This window comes from Hibiscus syriacus, unplaced genomic scaffold (genome assembly GCF_006381635.1).
Source record: "Hibiscus syriacus cultivar Baekdansim isolate YM2019G1 unplaced genomic scaffold, ASM638163v2 tig00112864_pilon, whole genome shotgun sequence".
Classification (NCBI taxonomy): Eukaryota; Viridiplantae; Streptophyta; class Magnoliopsida; order Malvales; family Malvaceae; genus Hibiscus; species Hibiscus syriacus.
In genome coordinates this window covers 26,162-44,645 of record NW_024063414.1, presented here as the reverse complement: position 1 = coordinate 44,645, position 18,484 = coordinate 26,162, and the positions used below count along the sequence as shown (strand labels likewise).

The 18,484-nt window shown below is 34.8% G+C and overlaps 4 protein-coding genes and 1 pseudogene across 7 annotated transcripts; 3 read left to right on the top strand and 2 right to left on the bottom strand.

Annotated features, from left to right (window-relative positions):
• Nucleotides 1-137: 137 nt before the first annotated feature.
• On the top strand, nucleotides 138-1,839 carry LOC120184334. Its single transcript, XM_039188830.1, has 3 exons — nucleotides 138-1,188; nucleotides 1,291-1,367; nucleotides 1,535-1,839. Exons 1-3 carry the CDS (start codon nucleotides 355-357, stop codon nucleotides 1,647-1,649), a joined length of 1,026 nt encoding a protein of 341 aa, XP_039044761.1. The 5' UTR covers nucleotides 138-354; the 3' UTR covers nucleotides 1,650-1,839.
• A 974-nt stretch (nucleotides 1,840-2,813) lies between these two features.
• On the bottom strand, nucleotides 2,814-5,043 carry LOC120184257 (MYB-like transcription factor EOBII). Its single transcript, XM_039188765.1, has 4 exons — nucleotides 5,020-5,043; nucleotides 3,589-3,775; nucleotides 3,387-3,516; nucleotides 2,814-3,316 (listed from the first exon to the last, which is right to left on the bottom strand). The coding sequence occupies exons 1-4, from the start codon at nucleotides 5,041-5,043 to the stop codon at nucleotides 2,917-2,919; spliced, it is 741 nt and encodes a 246-aa protein (XP_039044696.1). The 3' UTR covers nucleotides 2,814-2,916.
• Nucleotides 5,044-8,030: 2,987 nt separating this feature from the next.
• Nucleotides 8,031-8,642, top strand: LOC120184295. Its single transcript, XM_039188796.1, has one exon. It carries the CDS (start codon nucleotides 8,066-8,068, stop codon nucleotides 8,639-8,641), a length of 576 nt encoding a protein of 191 aa, XP_039044727.1. The 5' UTR covers nucleotides 8,031-8,065; the 3' UTR covers nucleotide 8,642.
• Nucleotides 8,643-9,237: 595 nt separating this feature from the next.
• Nucleotides 9,238-10,606, top strand: LOC120184256 (annotated as a pseudogene).
• Nucleotides 10,607-10,961: 355 nt separating this feature from the next.
• Nucleotides 10,962-17,239, bottom strand: LOC120184248 (CDP-diacylglycerol--serine O-phosphatidyltransferase 1-like). 4 transcript variants are annotated; one of them, XM_039188758.1, is made up of 13 exons: nucleotides 17,156-17,238; nucleotides 14,896-15,084; nucleotides 14,039-14,104; nucleotides 13,891-13,950; nucleotides 13,386-13,476; nucleotides 12,899-12,953; nucleotides 12,726-12,808; nucleotides 12,443-12,559; nucleotides 12,216-12,300; nucleotides 11,970-12,061; nucleotides 11,540-11,793; nucleotides 11,368-11,456; nucleotides 10,962-11,279 (listed from the first exon to the last, which is right to left on the bottom strand). In XM_039188758.1, exons 2-13 carry the CDS (start codon nucleotides 15,057-15,059, stop codon nucleotides 11,152-11,154), a joined length of 1,284 nt encoding a protein of 427 aa, XP_039044689.1. In that variant the 5' UTR covers nucleotides 15,060-15,084; nucleotides 17,156-17,238; the 3' UTR covers nucleotides 10,962-11,151. The 4 variants fall into 4 exon arrangements, with proteins under 4 accessions (XP_039044689.1, XP_039044687.1, XP_039044688.1 ...); XM_039188756.1 differs by having other exon boundaries at nucleotides 12,726-12,953; nucleotides 17,156-17,239; XM_039188757.1 differs by having other exon boundaries at nucleotides 12,726-12,953; nucleotides 17,161-17,209.
• Between the last annotated feature and the right edge of the window lie 1,245 nt (nucleotides 17,240-18,484).

The following is an 18,484-nucleotide window of genomic DNA, read 5'->3' as shown; positions in this document are numbered from 1 at the left end:
CAATCCCGGTAATCTTAATGCACCACGGTGCATTTTAGCAGAATACCCCTAATTAAAAAAGGAAATTACAATAAGACCCCCAGAAATCTCATAACCTGAACTTTAAAACCGCCCCCTCCCTTTTCCCTCACTCCCATATAATCCATCATATGGCGATAACTCTCTCTGCGCTTTCCCGGCGATCGGCATAGCAAAAGAAGATACCTACCGGCAGCGGGATATTAAAGAAAATTTCTCTGAAGCAGGTTAAAAAGAAAAGGGAAATCATATTTTTTTCATCGGGAATTCACCGAGAGAAAAAAAAGAGCTTTTTTTGAATTTTTTCTTGGCGTTAAAGATTGAACTCGCTCGGTGATGCGATCAATGGTGTGTTCTGGTGAGAGAGACATGGCGATGGGACCCCGGAGATCAAAACCTCTTCACAATTTCGACCTTCCCTGTTTGAAGTGGGGAAATCGGAGACATCTCAGGTGTATGAAACTCGACGATGCTTCAAACGCCACCAACTCATCCTTCGCTTTTGCTGATCAATACCAGCATTGTCGTCGTCGTGTCTTTCAAAGGCGCCGATCTCCCCCGTCGAAGCTTGAGACTTTGGTGGTTGGTGGAATGCGGCGGCGCGAACCGGAGTCGTCGTCGTCTCCCAGCAGAAAGAACACCTATTGTGCGAGAGAGCAGCCGTTGATGATACCGAAGGGAGAGGCGGCGGCGGGGATCGAGGCAGTTAGGGAGAAGATCATGAAAGATCTTAAAACGGCGGCGGATGAGATCAAAGGTGCAATTTTTAGAGACGAAGGGTCGGACGACGCGGACGAATTCGAAGAGCCTAAAAATAAGCAGAAAGTAAAAGAGAAAGAGAGGGAAGATTCGCCTGCGGTAGAGGTGGAGCCGAGACCGTGGAATCTCAGGGCAAGGCGTGCCGCGTGTAAGGCTCCGATTGACGGAGAAGTAACTAACAACAATTACAGTTCTCCGATGACGAATGAGGTGTTTAAGTCACTCAGAGTAAGAGACAAGGGACCGTCGTTGGCATCGGCTCCACCCGCCGCCGATAAGAAAAGACCCCGACCGAAATTCTCGGTATCGCTATCAAAGGAGGAGATCGAAGAGGATTTCAAGGCCATGGTTGGCCACCGCCCTCCTAGAAGGCCAAAGAAACGCGCACGTAACGTTCAGAAGCAATTGGACGTAAGTTTCCTCTTCTTCTAAATTTTTTTACTTTTCCGATTGTTTTTGTTGTTCTTCTTTCTTTCTTTATTCATTTTTGTTGATTCATTGTTTTGGCTACAGTACTTGTTTCCTGGGTTGTGGCTGACGGAGGTAACGGTGGATTCTTACAAGGTCCCGGAGTTGGCTGAAAACGGCAAGTAAATCTTCTTTAATTCAAAAATATCCCACCTTCTTCTCATCTCTGTCTCTGCTAAATTCCCAGCAACCAAACTGATGAAAGAAAAGGGTCTAATTTAAGATCCCTGTATTATGATCGAGTCGAGATTTGTGAGCTTGACTTGTTGGCATTTTGACTTTCTTGCAGAGGTAGTAAAAAGGGGAGTTTCAACTTGCAACAAGGTCTAAAGAAATCATTCGGCAATTTTGTGACCAGAATTATTCAGACTCGTATACAGGGTTACCGAACCTTTGTAGATTAGGAATTTCACAGAACAAAGTTGAATTTTTCTGATGTTTCTGGTTAGGTTACGGCTGCTTTACAATGCTAATTTTTGTTTTAATATGATCTTCATTCATTTTATTTCTTTATCTCGAGCCGAATAATCATGTACAAAGTAAGGTGACAATGGTAACAATAGTTGAATGAGATGCAGCCCTTGTCTTTAATTCTGTGTTGTGTTGCACTCAACTAAATTCCTGGTTCTTTCATCTGCAGTTCTTTAAGCTCGTCTTGGTGAATTTGTTTTTGATTAGTTTACTCGATACTGCTAGTCTGCCACGGCTTTCTTCTGTAGCTTCAGAATTGCTTGTTTCGATCGACGAGGATGCTTGAGAATCGAACCTAGCATGCTCTTCTTGTTTGCGTTGATCGGATACTTCGTTTTCGAAAACTTCACATGCTTTCTTGTTCTTGTTTAGCGTTGTTGGTCGATCAACAGGCTGCTTTAGGACTTTCAACAAACACAAAAGAAATTGACAATGCTTTAGGGTAAACTACATGTTTAGTACCTAAATTTTTAATTTTTTAAAATCATACCTAAAGTTTGTTTCATTTTAGTGCCCTCGTTTAAAACTTAACGTTGTATTTCGGGGAAAAAATTTGGAAGTTTATGTACTACCAAAACTGATGGTATATGTACTAAATGTGTTAAATTTTTAACGGCAAGGTACTAAAATGAAACATAAACTAAATGTTAGGTATGATTTTGAAAAAATTGAAAGTTTAAATATTAAAACGAATCAAAATTGATAGTCTAGGTACTAAATACGTAGCTTACCAAAAATTTAATCTGATATAATATAATAATTATCAGGAATATATTTATAAAAAATTACAATGATATCCTCTTCTATATCATTTGTCTAATCAAATCCTTTTATCTAATTAAAATAAATTTATAGGTAGAGATGTAGGGTTGAGTGTGAGTTTTAACCTAAAAATTAAGATCGAGTGAAATGTTTTTAAACTCGGATTGAATGCGGATGAAATAGTTTAATATTAGATTCCGAATTGAGGATGAAGGGGTTTAATATTAGATTCGGGTTTAAGTGGAAAAAATTGATCCAATCTATAATTATTCTTAATCAAAACTCTGAAATTAATAAAGTTGTTGTATGGATACATAAGAAACCAGTCCTATAAATACAGTGCTTAATTCCTAAAGAAGGTACATATCCACTAAAGATCACATCCATCACCTTATATGATGGGTCATATGCCACAGCATATACCATAATCTATAACTATCACACAAAGTTGCCCATCTCTTCCAACGCTCCACTTTGCCATAACCCATCATCCGTCATCTCATCACATATCCAACAACACCCTTCACCGGCAGCAGCCATAGTTTCCGTGCCGTGCCCACTGCCGCCGATATCGTAACTTCCATTCAGAACTTGGTCATACACGTTTGGACTCGCTTGGTGTTGGGCGAATCGATCGGCTTCCTCCGAAATGTTCACGAATTCCGCGGCAAACGAACCCGGAATCGTCGACGACGACGGGACTACGCATTCCGGTACTTGAGCACCCGTACCTTTCGAATGAGAAGCAGAGCATGTCTGTTTTTGCACCCTGGTCCTCCAATAGTTCTTGATCTCGTTGTCCGTTCTACCCGGAAGACGCTCTGCAATTTTCGACCACCTAGAGACATAAACACAACTCAGGCCACATGTATCAAACAAACCTGCGCTAGATCATTGAACAAACTCACCTGTTTCCCCACTGGGAATGAAGTTCAAGAATCAAGAGCTGTTCTTCGAGCGTCAGGTTTCCGCGTTTAACGTCGGGGTTTAAATAGTTCAGCCACCTTAGTCTGCAACTTTTTCCAGTCCTCTTGAGGCCTGAAAGTGGATCAACAAGGAAACATAAAAGAAAAGGAGACTAGATCGTAGTTTGATAAGAAGTTTTGGTACCTGCACATCTTGCCAACATATTCCAACGACCAGCCCCATGATGATCGATGTAATGGGTCAAGAGAGCATCTTCTTCAGTGGTCCATGGCCCTCTTCTCAGCTTACTGTCTTCTTCAATATGACTGCACATTCTCTTTGTGATTAAAGCAATGAAATTCCAAATGCTCGGCAACCTCAAATTTATAGGCTTCAAAGGCCATAATAAAGTAAAACAAGGTTCTAGGACTAGGAAAGCAAGAAAATATCTAAACTAAATCAGTCTAAAAAGTGTTACATATCTCCTATTTTCGACACGTGAACATGAATCGAAATTTTTTTCTCTGAAATCACATGTTCTGTAAAATTTATAACACAGCAAATATGTCACGCGACATAATTCATATTATGAAGGTCGAATCGAATAGTAATACCTACAATATCATGTTACTAAAGTTGCGAAATCTGAGATCATAAATCGAATTGAAAAGGACATCAAGAAAAAGGAAAAAAATCCAGAAAGAAGATATCAATAATGGAAGTTGAATTCAAGCATGAAGAACATGTTTTATTTTCATTCTTTTCCAGTTATAGTTGGTTAATCTATACAACGGTGGAGACGCCTTTGTCCCTTTTTCCTTAAAATAGCATGCAAATGCAAGAAAGATCATGTGGCCTGGTGGCATAGATAAAGGATTTCCCTGCTATGAAGGAATATCATTCCTACAATAACAGTGACCTGGGACGATAAGCTCACATATAATAGAAAAAACGTCAAGTTCGAGTGATAAGTAGTTTGACATCGTTTAAACATATGTTTGAGTTTTGTGTAAGCAGAAAATTCTTGTTGGAAGACTCACCAACCAAAATTAAGTGTGAGATGCAGGTCAATCTAGTTTAATCAGAGTGAAACCCTGACACCGAAAGAGAAAAAAATGCCACAATATCTATTTATATATATATATATATTCTCTCTCTTTTATATATATTTTCTTTTAAAATGACAAGTTGGACCAATGAGAGCCTTATAGTTGATCATTTAAAAGGGCGATACAAACCCACGAGAGGCTTCTCAAGGCAAAATTGACCCAATAGGGGATGCGGGTGAAAAAATTAATCCACTAAGTCATCTTCAAAATAAATTTGGATCTATGACAAATGTTACAGTACAGGGTAAACTAGTCACGCTCACATGACGATATCACCCATATAATACTTTTTTATTCATATTTATCACGTCGAGGTGACAAATTCTAATAAAATATAATTTTTTTATTAAATTTTGTTATGTTGGAGTGACAAATTCTAATAAAAATTATATTTTATTAGAACTCATCACCTCAACGCGAAAAGTTTCATGTCACTTTGGTAAATACTATAATTTTCAAAATAAAAAAATCTAGTATCGTATTAGGCTAAATAATTAACCCGCATACGGTATTGGGCCAAAATTACCGGCTTCTCAATATGTTGAACCATAACGCCTTTTTCACTGGGACTTGAAATGAATAGTGTAAAAGAAAACCAGAGTTGAGGAAGACTTGTAATTCATTTTGTATAGAGAAAAAAAAACATTATTGTTTCTCGGGAAAAAAAATGGTGAGGCTAGGTTATTGTTGTTGTGAGGATAATATCCACTTGGTGATAAAAGAAAAGGGATGACACGTGGGTTGGGGGTTGAGCATCACTAAGAATTTTCCAGACTTAAAGGGCTAAGCATGTAAAGGTGATAAACGAGAAATTATACAGTGCGACACCTTTAATATATAATTAAAAAAATATGTTATTAGTTTTATTATTATTTAAATAATAAAATTAATAAAAAATTATTTAAAATATTATTATTTCTACATAAAATATCAATATTTTTTTTATCATTTCTAGTAAAATGCCTATTAATAATAAATCGGTGGAAAAAATAACAAAATCGATAAAAATTATAATGTTTTTAGTAATACATTTTTTAACTGTATATTAATATTGTCGCATTCTGACCATAGAAGTAGAGGTTGAAAATAATACAACAAAACATTAAGAATCCCAACCATTCATTCAAACTTTAAAGTGATGGAAGACAGGGATGTTAAAACAAGTAATTTGATTAATTGATCGAATTGAATTGTTCAAATTTTATTAGTCGATTTTTTTATTAATCGTTAACCGAACTATTTTTTAAAATTTAATCGAATCGAATTAAGTTTGGTTAATTTATAGGTTAACCGAATTAATCGGAATTTATAAATAATATATATTATATATTAAATATTATATATTATTTATTTATTCGATTAATTTGGTCGGTTAATTCATTTAAAGCCGAGTTCAAACACCCCTAAAACTAAATAATATATATATATATAATATTAAATATTTAATAATTTTAGTTAATACGATTAATTCGGTTAATTAACTGATTTCGAACCGAGTTAACCGAAACTAACATTTTAAAAAAATTAATCATTAACTGACCGAAATTTCGATTTGGTCGATTAATTCAGTTTTAATCGAACAACGAACACCCTAAATAAAAGGTGTCAGAATTTTGATTAACCCTAACTTACCCACTTACCAAATAACAAAATCGCATTAAGCAACAAACACCACCAATTTACTCCTTTATTTAATTATCCCCTCCACTCTATTCTTCTCGTAAATCATGAACAAACATAAAGAAGTTCAATTTTCAGGATCAACGTGTCTCAATCCTAATATACATATTGATTCGTCACAATTTATATATATATATATATCGATAGAAGTAGAATTTATTTATTTTGTGTAATTTATTTATTTTTTTAATTTTAAGATTATATATATATATATATAGTGACAGATCTATGTATATGTTAGGGTAAACATGTGTTCACCTTGAAAATTAATTTTTTTATGTTATTTTTTAATTTTATTTTTTGTGTCCATCTTAAAATTTTAATTGTGTATGTTCATAAAAAAAATATTATTAATTCATAATATCTATAATGAAAAATATTTTTAGATCCGTAAATATATATAAAGTTGGGATGCGATGGAAGGCATGATTGGGGGATGACCAAATTTGCTTTTTCACAAAATTTATACTACTTCATGCCTGAAATATTGCCATTCTATATTATTTTTAAACTTTATTATTAAAAAATAAATATTATTTTTCAATATAAATTATAAAAATAAATATAAAATCAGCAAAAATCATTCAATATAAAGTTGTTTCAACCCTTGATTTGATATTTTGTAACTAAAAATAAATAAACTGTGTTTGTAAAATATAAAAACAATAACCCTCCGTGACAAATGCGTAGCTGATCTCATATGGTCGATAAATAGAATAAGCTTTTCGTTGTACATATAAGTGATTATTCAAATTTGGATGTTTAAGAGTTTAGAATTTTAATTAACTATTAATTGTTTCAACATCAATAAATATAATATTTCACATTTAGCGAAAACAGAATATCAAATGTCACATTAATCATATAAAGAATTAGTACGACTTCTCCGCTAGAAATTTAACGAAAATAGAATTAAATAAAATTTTGACACATAAACATGCAACAAAGAAACATAATTCAACATTAATCGATAACAAACTAACAACATTTAATATTTTATGAAAAACAACTAAACATAATCTCAAGTATTTTCATCTTTTCACATGACTAATCGTGCAAAAAATAAAAAATAATTGTATGGCTCTTGAAATTAACATCTATGCATTTTAATTCGATCACGAATCTTTTAATTTTTTTTCAATAAAATTATAAAATTATTTAAATAATATCAACCAAATCATTTGATGTTATCTCTAAAAAGTTGATACATTAATCTAATCTTAATTTTATTTGATAAAGAAAGGAAAGACTATAAAAAAGGAAAATAAAATATTTCAAAACTAAAAATATAAAACAATATGAAATTAAAAATCAATCGATGAAATATTTTTGTTGTTAAATTGGGTTCGTTATACGTTGTACTTTTTTATGCAAGTTAAAAGGGATTACAAAATAATATATGTTCTAAATACTCTCAATTATTTTACATTAAACGTTTAATCACGTTATTATAATCTTTGATGTTTAAATTCGTGATTTCTAAAAACAATATTTTTTTAACCGTTTAGATATTGTACTTAGAATTCTATTTACGAATTTTGAGTGCGTACGTATCTCAAAAACGAAAAGGTCCCCACCTAAACACCAATTATCTTCCTTTTTTGCCAATACCTAAACATTAATGCAATATAATAGTAAGTTATACAAAAAATCCACGAAACGTAGCGGCCATGCATCGGGAACCACCGTGCGGCAATCAGAGCCACGAAATGCAACCACTTGTCCTTCCCTTTAACCTCTTCCCACTTTAACTTTCACTCCAATGGCTTTCTCTTTTCCTTAGCCCCCCACTCTTCCATTACCCATTATTTAAACTCTTCGACCTTCTTTTGTTACAACGCAGACCAAGACCAAAAACATCAGATTTGCCGTCGTGAAATATCAGAAGAAAAATGAGGGCAAGCGGGTTGTTGAAGCAGATAATCAATGGTTTAGCCGCAATAGCGAAGGCCAAATCCATGGCCATAAAGAGCAAGACGAAGGCCATCAAGACCCGCCTCGTCATCTTCTCCTTGCTTCAAAACAGGAAGCTTCTGGTGGTGAGCTCGTTGTCCGACAAGCTCAATGCCTTGATGGGGCGCAATGAGGAAATCTCCAATGAGGAAGAAGACGATCGTGTGAGCGGAGATCAACGAAGCCCGTCGATCGTTCTTCACAACAGCGGCAATGCGGCCATGTGGATACCGAGCACACCACAGACCAAGTATGAAGATGATGAAGAAGAAGAAAAATACCCTGATCTGAGTCACTCGCTTTTCGACTCGGAAGAAATGGAGTTCGCCGACTCGGGAGGTTCGGTGATCGAGATGGTGAAGAACTCGAAAGAAGACAGAGGGGAAGAGTTCAGGCTGGAAGACGAGATAGACCGAGTGGCTGACTTGTTCATAAAGAGATTCCATTGTCAAATGAGATTGCAGAAGCAGCTTTCATTGAAGAGACGTCAGGAGATGATGGGGACTAGCCCTTAAAAGCATAGTAGTAAACTGCGGTTTTCACTGTGAGTTGCGAATGCGATTTGCAGTCTTACGATAATCTTAAAAAAATGTTGCGATGTGTCGTTACATTATATTACGGTCGTAATTTAATACTATACCTTAAAGTATAGTGTAATGTATGTTATATTGTATTACGGTCGTAATTTAATACTATGCCTTAGAGTTTAGTGTAGTGTATGTATTGTAAGTAGAATTTAGGCACTTCAAATCTGTAATTACTAGGGGAAGGACTTTCCCTTTGTACCCAAGACAAAATCGTTCTAGTGGATATCTTGAGAAATAAAAACATCATTAGGGTTGGTTTACTGGATTTTACTGTATTTTTGGGCCATTTAAATTAGTACAATTGTCAGTCCTATTCGGGCCGAATACTGGATAATGTTCCTAAATCTGGACTCAGCCCGAGAGTTGTGAGATTTTAGGGTAAATCACATCATTATCTATCAAATTATTACCACTTCTCTACTTTGGTTATTGAATTATTTTTTCTGCAAATTATTACCACTTCTCTACCTTCTGGTGTTGTTACGGATCGAGATCGAATGGTAACCATGTAGATTATAGAGCCAATGGATCGAAATAGAATGGTAACCTTGGAGATTATAGAGTCAATGTTAATGTTAATGGGAATGCTTCTGCCGGGCCATTTAAGCATCATGCATTAGTGAATGAGATTTCTGTAAAAAAAAACCCCACTTCTTTGACTTGTATACAGTTCCTCGGAAACGGGCATATAAGCGAGGAGAAGATTCGTCAGAGGATTCTGATGGAGAAGTTTGTCAACCCTTACCGTCAAGGGCTCATCGTCTAAAGGGGAGTCGGGTATAGACAGACGGTTGTGGTTTGGTCTTACGAAGTTGGCATCGATAAAACAGGTTCATTGGAAACCCTACTTAACCTTTTCCAGGTGATAAATTAAAGCTCATTGGATCCTTCAATACAGCAGATAACTTGGTAATTATTCAGAGATTGTAATTTTTCTTTATGTAGGAAACAGCATTGAATCATGTCTGGATGTCTGGACTTCTAAGCAATGGATTTGGAGCCACACATGGGATGATTACTATCCCATCTGGTCAGCCTTTCTCGTCAACTACGACTTCAGATTAGTTTTTTCCGATGATTTTAAACAGTTTTCAGCTTGACACAAATTCTGAGTGGTGCAGGGGAGAGGTAATCGAACTCGACACATGGGTCGGAGCATCGGGAAAGAACGGGATGAGACGTGACTGGATAATCAGGAGTCAAGCCACAGGCATAACCTATGCTCGTGCCACTAGGTATTATTGTATATTTGCATGCAGAACCACAACTTAATTAACTAAAAACATGCATGATTAAACAGCACATGGGTGATGGTGAACGAGCAAACAAGACGACTGTCAAAATTTCTCCATGGTTCATAGAGAAACAAGCAATCAAAGAGGCTGTACCAGAGAAAATTGTCGAGCTGGACGATAGAGCAAAATACATAAACTCGGACCTGAAGGTAGAATTTACATTTATAACAACATACATTATGCATGAAAGAGCTAATGGGGTTTAAATTAATATCATGTTTAGCCAAAGAGGAGTGATCTGGACATGAACCACCATGTAAATAATGTCGAGTATGTAAACTGGATGCTGGAGACTATCCCAGACAAATTTTTGGAGTGTAATCAGCTGTCGAGTATCATACTCGAATATAGGAGAGAATGCGGGAGTTCGGATCTGGTTCAATCGCTTTGCCAACCGGATGAAGACGAGATTTTATTCACAAATGGAGTTGCGCAACGGAATCTGCTCAAAAATAATGTTCTGGGAATGGTGGGAGGCAATGGACAGCCACTGGATATGAACACGGTGACGTACGGATATACTCATCTTCGAACCAAAGGGGAGATTCGAAATGAAGAGATGGAAAGGGGAAGGACCAGATGGACGCCAAAGATTTGATACACATACATGCATATGTACATATGTATGTGTCATGTATGTATGACTGACCAGAACAGGAAAATAATAATATTGTTTGAAGATGGAACGGAGAAAGGAAATAATTGATTCAAACAAAGGGCGTCCAGGCTTAATTTGGGCTCAGAGATCCCAGATGTTTGATTGTGGCAATGGGGATGGGAAACTAAATGCAGATCATCTTAATGGCATGCCCGGTGCCGACCACCAAGCAACGGAAACCCCGAGAGGAGCTGCTATTTGCTCGGTGTCAAGCCCCGGTGAACTACGTACGAGAATGAAATTAAATTATCATTGTTAGGTGGTGTGTGATTATTGACTACCTAAGTAAACAAGAAAGAATAAAATATATATGGGACTTGCACTTGAATCTGTGATTCACTACCTAACAGACCAACACTAAGAATAAGCATTTACAATACAGTATTTATGAAGTGATACATGGTATCTACAACCATCAATATAATAAAAGCCACTAGTAAAATAACTACGAAAGAATAGTAATAGTTTCACCTCATATCCCGAAATTATCGTCTCTTTTTGTCGTAACTGTGCTGCAGTTTCCAAGACCAAATGAGTATGAATGAAACAAGAGCCACTCCAATAGACGCCCAGAATATTACCAACCATTTCGGCATCGCCTTCGGATATAAGCCTGATGAGACGGAAATTGTTAAATATTACAGAGTGATTGCAAAAGAAATGAAATATTATTATCATTATGTATGGGACTTGGGACATACCATGTCCAAACTTGATTCCAATGAGAAGCTCAACAATGCAAATTGCAAGGGAAAGCCAACAAAATGCTCCAACCTTTTTCACTGGTTTTCTGAAATAATAAATAAATAGAATAACCAAGTATTTTAAGTTGAACAAGAATATTCTTCATTGGGTGAGAGAAAGAGAGGGTACCGGTCTTGGAGGTATGAGTTGTACTCGCGAATTGTCGGTATTGCTATTAGCCACCACAGGATCAACCGATACACAATCACAGGGTTTTGAGGAGGAATCCACAGACAAAACTTGAGAAAGAATGTATTAAGTTCTACTGTCAAAAAGACGATACAAAGACTGAGAACTTGAACGAAACGCATTGGACCAAGCAGCGGGTGCCATTCATCTTTGTCCCACTGTGCTGGCGTGAATTGTCCCAAGGTTCGTTTAACCTGGAAACAGAAAAGAGTATATATACAAGGAAAATATGAGAAAAATACAGTACAACAAAAGAAAAAGTTATCTGTAAGGGAAAATAGACTATATTTCCATGTCCAAACACACTTAAGGTTTAAAATCAAAGCAATTTTCGTATTTATAAGAAGTAATAACAAAGCAAGGAGCATACTTTGCCCATGATGTTAGGCTGGCGACTTATACCAACCCACTCGTATGTTTTCCCATCAAAGTACCTAACGGTATGCATTCCAGCCCAAATACCTATGTGCAAAGCAAATATACTGTCAAGATGGGTCGAAGAACCATCAACACATTATTTCCGTACAAGAAATAAATAAAACAAAAGGTGAAACAGAACAGACTTAGCACTTGAGATCACAATAATACAGAATAGGCTTAGCTCTTGAGATCTTACCAAACCAATTACAAGTCAAAATATCAAGAATAATGCTGTCCCACCAGCACTCGTTGAAATTCGGCAGCATGTGTCGGAAGGTAAACTGTATATGCCACCAGATTAGTTAGTTTATGGATGCAAAACAGACAGCGAGGACATTCAAGACTTACCAATTACTACCATAAATCTAAATGTGAATCGAGGATAAAACAAAAAGAGAATTTGTGTCCATTCAAAAAACTAACCTCCATCAACTCAAATCCGATTGAGAGGACCCAAAGAAGTGGCTGATTGCGGATTAAAATGGCCTTGCCCCACCAACCAAAGATGTGGGCTACTACAAATTCATCAAATAGCGTTTCCTAGAAGAAATATTATACATGACAAAAGTTAGAAGTACGAAATGTATATATAATTTGCAATCAGAAATAGAGGCTCAATCATGCAACTAAAATAAATGCCTAAAGAAGAAGAGGTAAAAGAAGTAGAATAAAATACAGAAACCAGGTTGTGCAAGAAGATCCATACATAAACATTCTTAAACCTGCTGTTTGAGGGATTTTCAGGGATATAGATGCGACAATCTGCACCATAGGATCTTTCCGGAAGCTCTGCATAATGATGCAAACAATAATTAAGGAAACTTCGATAAAATTTATAATAGCTGAACAAGTATGAAACTAGACTTTCAAAAGCAGTACCAACACCAAGGTCAGGGTGGAGAAACTTCATGAACTGCCTAGCATCATCACGCTTCTGGAAAACAAATTTGAGAGCAGCCATCACCAATCATATATTCAATTATAGATGATAGCTTTTGTGTTGTGTGAGTGGGTTAAATATGAACCATTCCAGAACCATATTGAATATCAACACATCATGCATAGATACATGTGTTTTCCAAGCATGTGTGAGCAGAGAGAGACGGAATTTGTATTTGTAAGTAGTGCACCTCAGCATCTATTTTGAAAGGGTGTCTTCTGATATTCTTAACTCACGCTATGTTACCACCTAACTTTAGCTAAAGGAAAACAAGGGAAAAGAGGGGGAGGTTTTCCTAAGTGCAACCAAAAGTTTATAGGTGCAGTATGGCCAAGAATAGGTAGAAAAGCTACTATAAATGAACATGGTTATGGGCATATAATATAAATAGATAAGAAATGGAAAGCTGAAAATAAGGAAACTAACCTGAAAAAGCAAAAATGTGAGGGCAACAAGATAAACAACAGCCATTCCATGAACTAAACGCCAAATTGCAGGATGTGGCCGAATAAGGACCCTATAAAGAAGTGTAAAATCCTGATCTTTACATAGAGCAATAAAACAAGCATTCCCCTAACGATACTAAAATGAAATTCTGGCTATTATAACAGAGTTTCAAGCACACACACAAAAAAAAGATTAAACTTTATAATAATCCATAAAGAAAATTCATAGAAGTTTTTGGCCAGCATAATCTCAAAATGTTTCTTCATATAAAGTGATAAAGCCTAACCAAATTCCCAGGCATTTGGACTCTTTTAAAAGAGATTTCTCCAAAGACCAATGTGACTTGCTGGAGAATATAATCTAGTCATACCACTAGATGACAAGAATGCACAAGCAAACCTTTAGAGACACAAAAAGTAGAGAATCCAATGGCAAACAGTTAAACACACCAAGTTCAGCAGAAGAAATCAAACTAATAACTTACGTAGAAGGAGCCTGCAGCAAGCAATAAGCTAAGAAAACAGCAATCATTGCCCATACACCCCTACAAAAACAGTCAGATGAGCAAATACTTAAAATGAGTTGGCAAGTAAAACAGAAAAGACGGTTAGTCATCAGAACTAAATTGGAACCTTTTTACTGATGTTACAAGATCGCCAGACTCACTGCTCGAAGGATCAAGGGCTCCACTTGCCCAACTGGTAGATATATGCAGACAATTAATAAAAGAATAGTAATATAAGAATCGAGAGAATTTGAACTAAATAAAAATATTAAAACAAAAGCAGAACGTGTTTCATTCTTTTAAATAAAACAATTTTAGATTCTTCATGGTTTTCTGCTATGTATATAGTAGGATGCAACCTAAGGACGGGGAACTAGTTCTGCCTGACTAAAACATTTAGGAACACTATTATAAGAAATCACATTCATAATAAAATGAAAGTAACATGTATAATTTTGCGGGCAGAACTTAGCCAAATAGATAATACAAAGAATGTTTGCTTTCAGAACAGTCACTTTTACCAAGCAAACTGGGGAGAAAAAAAATAGAAGCCACCACATTTGAATAATATTTGTTGAATGATATAGAATAAAATCAAATGTGTAGGCCGCCATGATATTTTCCTAAAATTACTGAAAACGCCTCCAAAACCATTGCTTCGTAGCAACCATAGTGTCCTTTCTAGAAAGGATACCCCATCACATGCTCAAAACCTTGATTCGCTGCACAGTTGGCAACACAGTTGCATCATCAAGTATATATCTACAAGGGATGGCAACTAGGAGAATGCACCAGAAACAAGCTCCACAACAAGGACCAAAAGACAACCATATGGTTGATGAGTACCAAAACATTTAGTCATTTGTTACAAAAACATGAGTATAAATGCAAAGAAGAGGAAACAACATAAAATATGTACGCTAACCTAACAAGGAAAACTGCACAGTTATGGTTGAGAAGGTAAATATTAAGCATAGTACTCACATGAGAAAGCATGCACCAACAAATAATAATGAAATAGTACGAGGCTTATATGCCCATGCAGTCCATGGATCTAGTTCGTCTATGGAATATGATAAGCCAGTATGTCCATTTGCTTGGACTAGATGATCCCTTCTCCTCGATCTCCGATGACCATTAGGTTCCATATACGCTCAGTGTTTCAGAAACACACTGCAGAACAACAATGGAAGTAAGATCGAGGGAATTGAACTTCAAATTTTCTACACATGATAATCTTACAAATAAGAGTAAGAGAAAATCTGTATCTAAATAAAGTTACACGTGCAAAAAGAGAAGTACAACACAAGACTAAAGAAAGATATGAACGCAAAGTACAATAATTTCATTTAACTAAAGTTAACCAACATTATGGGGAAAGATGAGGATAAATTTTAAAAAGGGAAAACGAAAAGACGGCAAACTCTTATCATCAGATATATCACCAAATGAGATACTTTTCCTTTTATCTTATTTATGGTTAAAAAAAACAGAGCCTTGGGAAGAAGTATGTAGGGTGTTTCTCAAAAGCAAGATATTAAGCTATTTCTTAATGGCAAGGTCTATTAAAAATATAAAAACAGTAGTTACCTCCCCATTAACTAATGCAGTTTCAAGGGAAGAATGTATAGCTACAATGTAAGTTCCATGTCATCCAAAACATTTACATCATTTTCATGGGTAAACACGCATATAAATCTCTCTTCATACAGATGAAAAAAATTAATAAACCGAACTCACAACATTAGTAACTTGTATTTTTCTGTCATCTTAACTGAAACAGGAAGATTTGGTAACTACAAAGCTATACGCATTGTAAATTTGTACGCTAGTATAACGAAAGATGTAAAGCACAACCTTATTAAAGGTGAAATTAAACCAGTAGAGAATTCCTAAATCTATGGTACCTAAAGTTTGGCCAAGGATTGAAAATCATATCCAACACCAGTTCATACGATGTGACAATCCACTTTCCTACTACATTGTAATCTATCAACCACATAACAAATATCAATATAATTGCTTTATTTGCATTATAGTATTCAAAGCTAGTGGTCATTTTAATCATCAAAAAGCAAAAAATTTCAGTAGGAGGATAACTTAAAAGGATCCAAACTTTAAGGTGCCTCTCAAAAAACTTGTTTTAAGAAAATAATTTACCAAGGACTATTACAATAGTTACAGTATTTATTTAAAAACAGCAAATAAATACTCCTCGAAAGGAAGCTAACTAGAAACATTTCTGGATCATTAGATCATAACACAGAAGAGCAATCTCAAGCTTGGCAATACCTTTAAAATAGAATAATAGTTGGTAACTAGGCAGTTATGTCTTGGAAAACTTGAGATGCAAACAGAAAATGAACCCATAAAAGTAAACAGCTTCACCGAAACAAATCCATATACTTTAAAAAGCAAAAGCAAAGCACATTAACGAGATCATATACATAAAAGAATAAATGCAATAGCACCCAATAATGATTTCTTATGCACTATACCAGGAAAAGGAAAGAACAGATACAAAGTCCATTCTGATAATAGAAAAGAATGATAATTAATCACTTTCCATGTCCAGAATCACCAAATTCCAAGTCAGAAAAAATAGAAAACAAAAATACATTCCAACACGAGAAAACTTTTATTCACATGCAAATCATAATTAAACTGATAAACCCATTGATCATCAAAAGTTGCTCAACCTTTTTCTTAAAAAAGAGAGAAATAATAACATAATTAACTCGAGCTACTGCAAGGTTTAAACCAATTAATAACAGTTCCAAACGCATGCTTAAATTTCAAATGAAAAATAAAATAAATAGCATAGTTCTAGAATAAAAAAGAAGTAACGAGAATTCTATTATTAAGCTAATCAAAGAAAATGAACTGTCGATAGGAAAAAAATTAACTTGTAGCTGAAATTTTACTTATTTTTTTTTTAAATCCAAACGAATCTCAAAAAGCTTTATTGCATGTAAATATAACAGCATTAGAAAACAAGAAAACTTCATCTTAAAAAGGAAACAAAAAACCAATCGAAAGCATTCAATGGAAACAATTACTCACAGAAAATTAGAGAAAGGGATGCATGATTTCCATATAAAACCCGGAAAATTTAAAGTAAGAAAGAAGAATTAACAGCGTCGATTGAGGTTAAGAAATTGAATACGCAACAGCTTCAGGTGGAAAGAGAGACAGACGTGAGAAGAACGGAAGAGAAGAAGCTGAGAGAAGAAAAGGGTCTAACCGTACGATGGAAGTGAGCAGAAGATCGGCAGTGGTCCGGGCCTTGGAGTTTTCCGTGTCCCGAGGCTAAGAGGAAAAGATCGACAAAAAATGAAGGAATCAACACACAAATATATCAATAAATTGAATTGGTATAAAAGAAGAAATGAAACAGTGTGTGTTTGTCATTCATCAAAATCTGGGAACACTCTCAAACAAACACTACACTTATGTACGTCCCATATATACATATATACTCTTATTATTTTACCAGACATTAATCTTTCTTCCTCGTCAAAGAGAGATTCGTAGCTGAGCTGAGAAGCTTGAGATGAGAATGTGAGAGAAGAAAACGATTTGGTCTATATTACATATTAATTAACTAATTGGTGAAAATATATATAGGTCCCTTTTTTATTGAATCATTTCAAATTAGTTTCTTTATCATTAAATGGTTCTATTTATAAATAAATCAAATAATGTCAAATTTTAATGGAGTTGAAGTGTTATTTTATTGCATGCTAACCATATTTCATGTTAATAAAATCGTCAGGTTAAATTGAATTACATGTTCATATGGTATTAGGCATGAAATTGGAAAATTCAAAATTTTGGGAACTAATTTAGAACAATGATCATAATTCGGTGATGAAATTAGAATATTTAAAAGTTTGAGGACTAATTTAAAAAAAATCATAATTTAGGGATGAAATTGAAATAGATAAAAGTTTGAGGATAAAATTTAAAAATATTATGATTAATTCTCTTAATAATATCGTTTTATATTTATATTTAAATCTCTTTTTAAAATTTTTCCTTACCTTTAGAGAGCTATATAGGTTGATGTATATTGTCTTTAGTTGGCGAACGGATCAAGTTCTTTTCCACAAAATTCATTCAACCTTTAGATTTGACTATGATTTTTAAGCAAGTGATTGTTGACTTGATCTCTCTCTCTCTCTCTTATCTAACTAGCATCGTTTCTATCTAGTTATAAAGGCTTCGATTAATTCGGACGACCTGCATCGCACATCTGATTTTGGTAGATGAATTTTTCAATGAGAATTTTCTATAGACACAAATATTCGAACCCTAGACCTTACTTAAACGATATTAAGTTACTTAATACTAAAACCAATCCTGTTATTTTTTTTGTTGTTTCCAAGTCACGTGCTTTTTTTTGGAAAATTAGTTGTAATTTTAAATATATGATTGGATCATGGACATTAAAATTAGTAAATTACTTCTAAGCATAATCAGTTAATTTTTTATTTTTAAATATTTATTTAAAATGATATTATGAAATGATTAGTATCAATTTAATTGATTTTTCAATGATAATAAATATTAT

Excerpts from the sequence above, each read along its gene's own strand:
- LOC120184334 (XM_039188830.1), top strand. The coding sequence starts at position 355 with ATGCGATCAATGGTGTGTTCTGGTGAGAGAGACATGGCGATGGGACCC. Across the intron at positions 1,189-1,290 it reads ACGTTCAGAAGCAATTGGAC|TACTTGTTTCCTGGGTTGTG; the intron begins GTAAGTTTCCTC and ends TTTTGGCTACAG. Across the intron at positions 1,368-1,534 it reads GAGTTGGCTGAAAACGGCAA|AGGTAGTAAAAAGGGGAGTT; the intron begins GTAAATCTTCTT and ends ACTTTCTTGCAG.
- LOC120184257 (XM_039188765.1), bottom strand. The coding sequence starts at position 5,043 with ATGGTTCAACATATTGAGAAGCCG. Across the intron at positions 3,776-5,019 it reads TTCAACATATTGAGAAGCCG|CCTATAAATTTGAGGTTGCC; the intron begins GTAATTTTGGCC and ends TGGCCTTTGAAG. Across the intron at positions 3,517-3,588 it reads TATGTTGGCAAGATGTGCAG|GCCTCAAGAGGACTGGAAAA; the intron begins GTACCAAAACTT and ends ATCCACTTTCAG.
- LOC120184295 (XM_039188796.1), top strand. The coding sequence starts at position 8,066 with ATGAGGGCAAGCGGGTTGTTGAAGCAGATAATCAATGGTTTAGCCGCA.
- LOC120184248 (XM_039188756.1), bottom strand. The coding sequence starts at position 15,059 with ATGGAACCTAATGGTCATCGGAGATCGAGGAGAAGGGATCATCTAGTC. Across the intron at positions 13,477-13,890 it reads TTGCTGCAGGCTCCTTCTAC|GGTCCTTATTCGGCCACATC; the intron begins GTAAGTTATTAG and ends ACTTCTTTATAG. Across the intron at positions 11,280-11,367 it reads TGGAATCAAGTTTGGACATG|GCTTATATCCGAAGGCGATG; the intron begins GTATGTCCCAAG and ends CCGTCTCATCAG.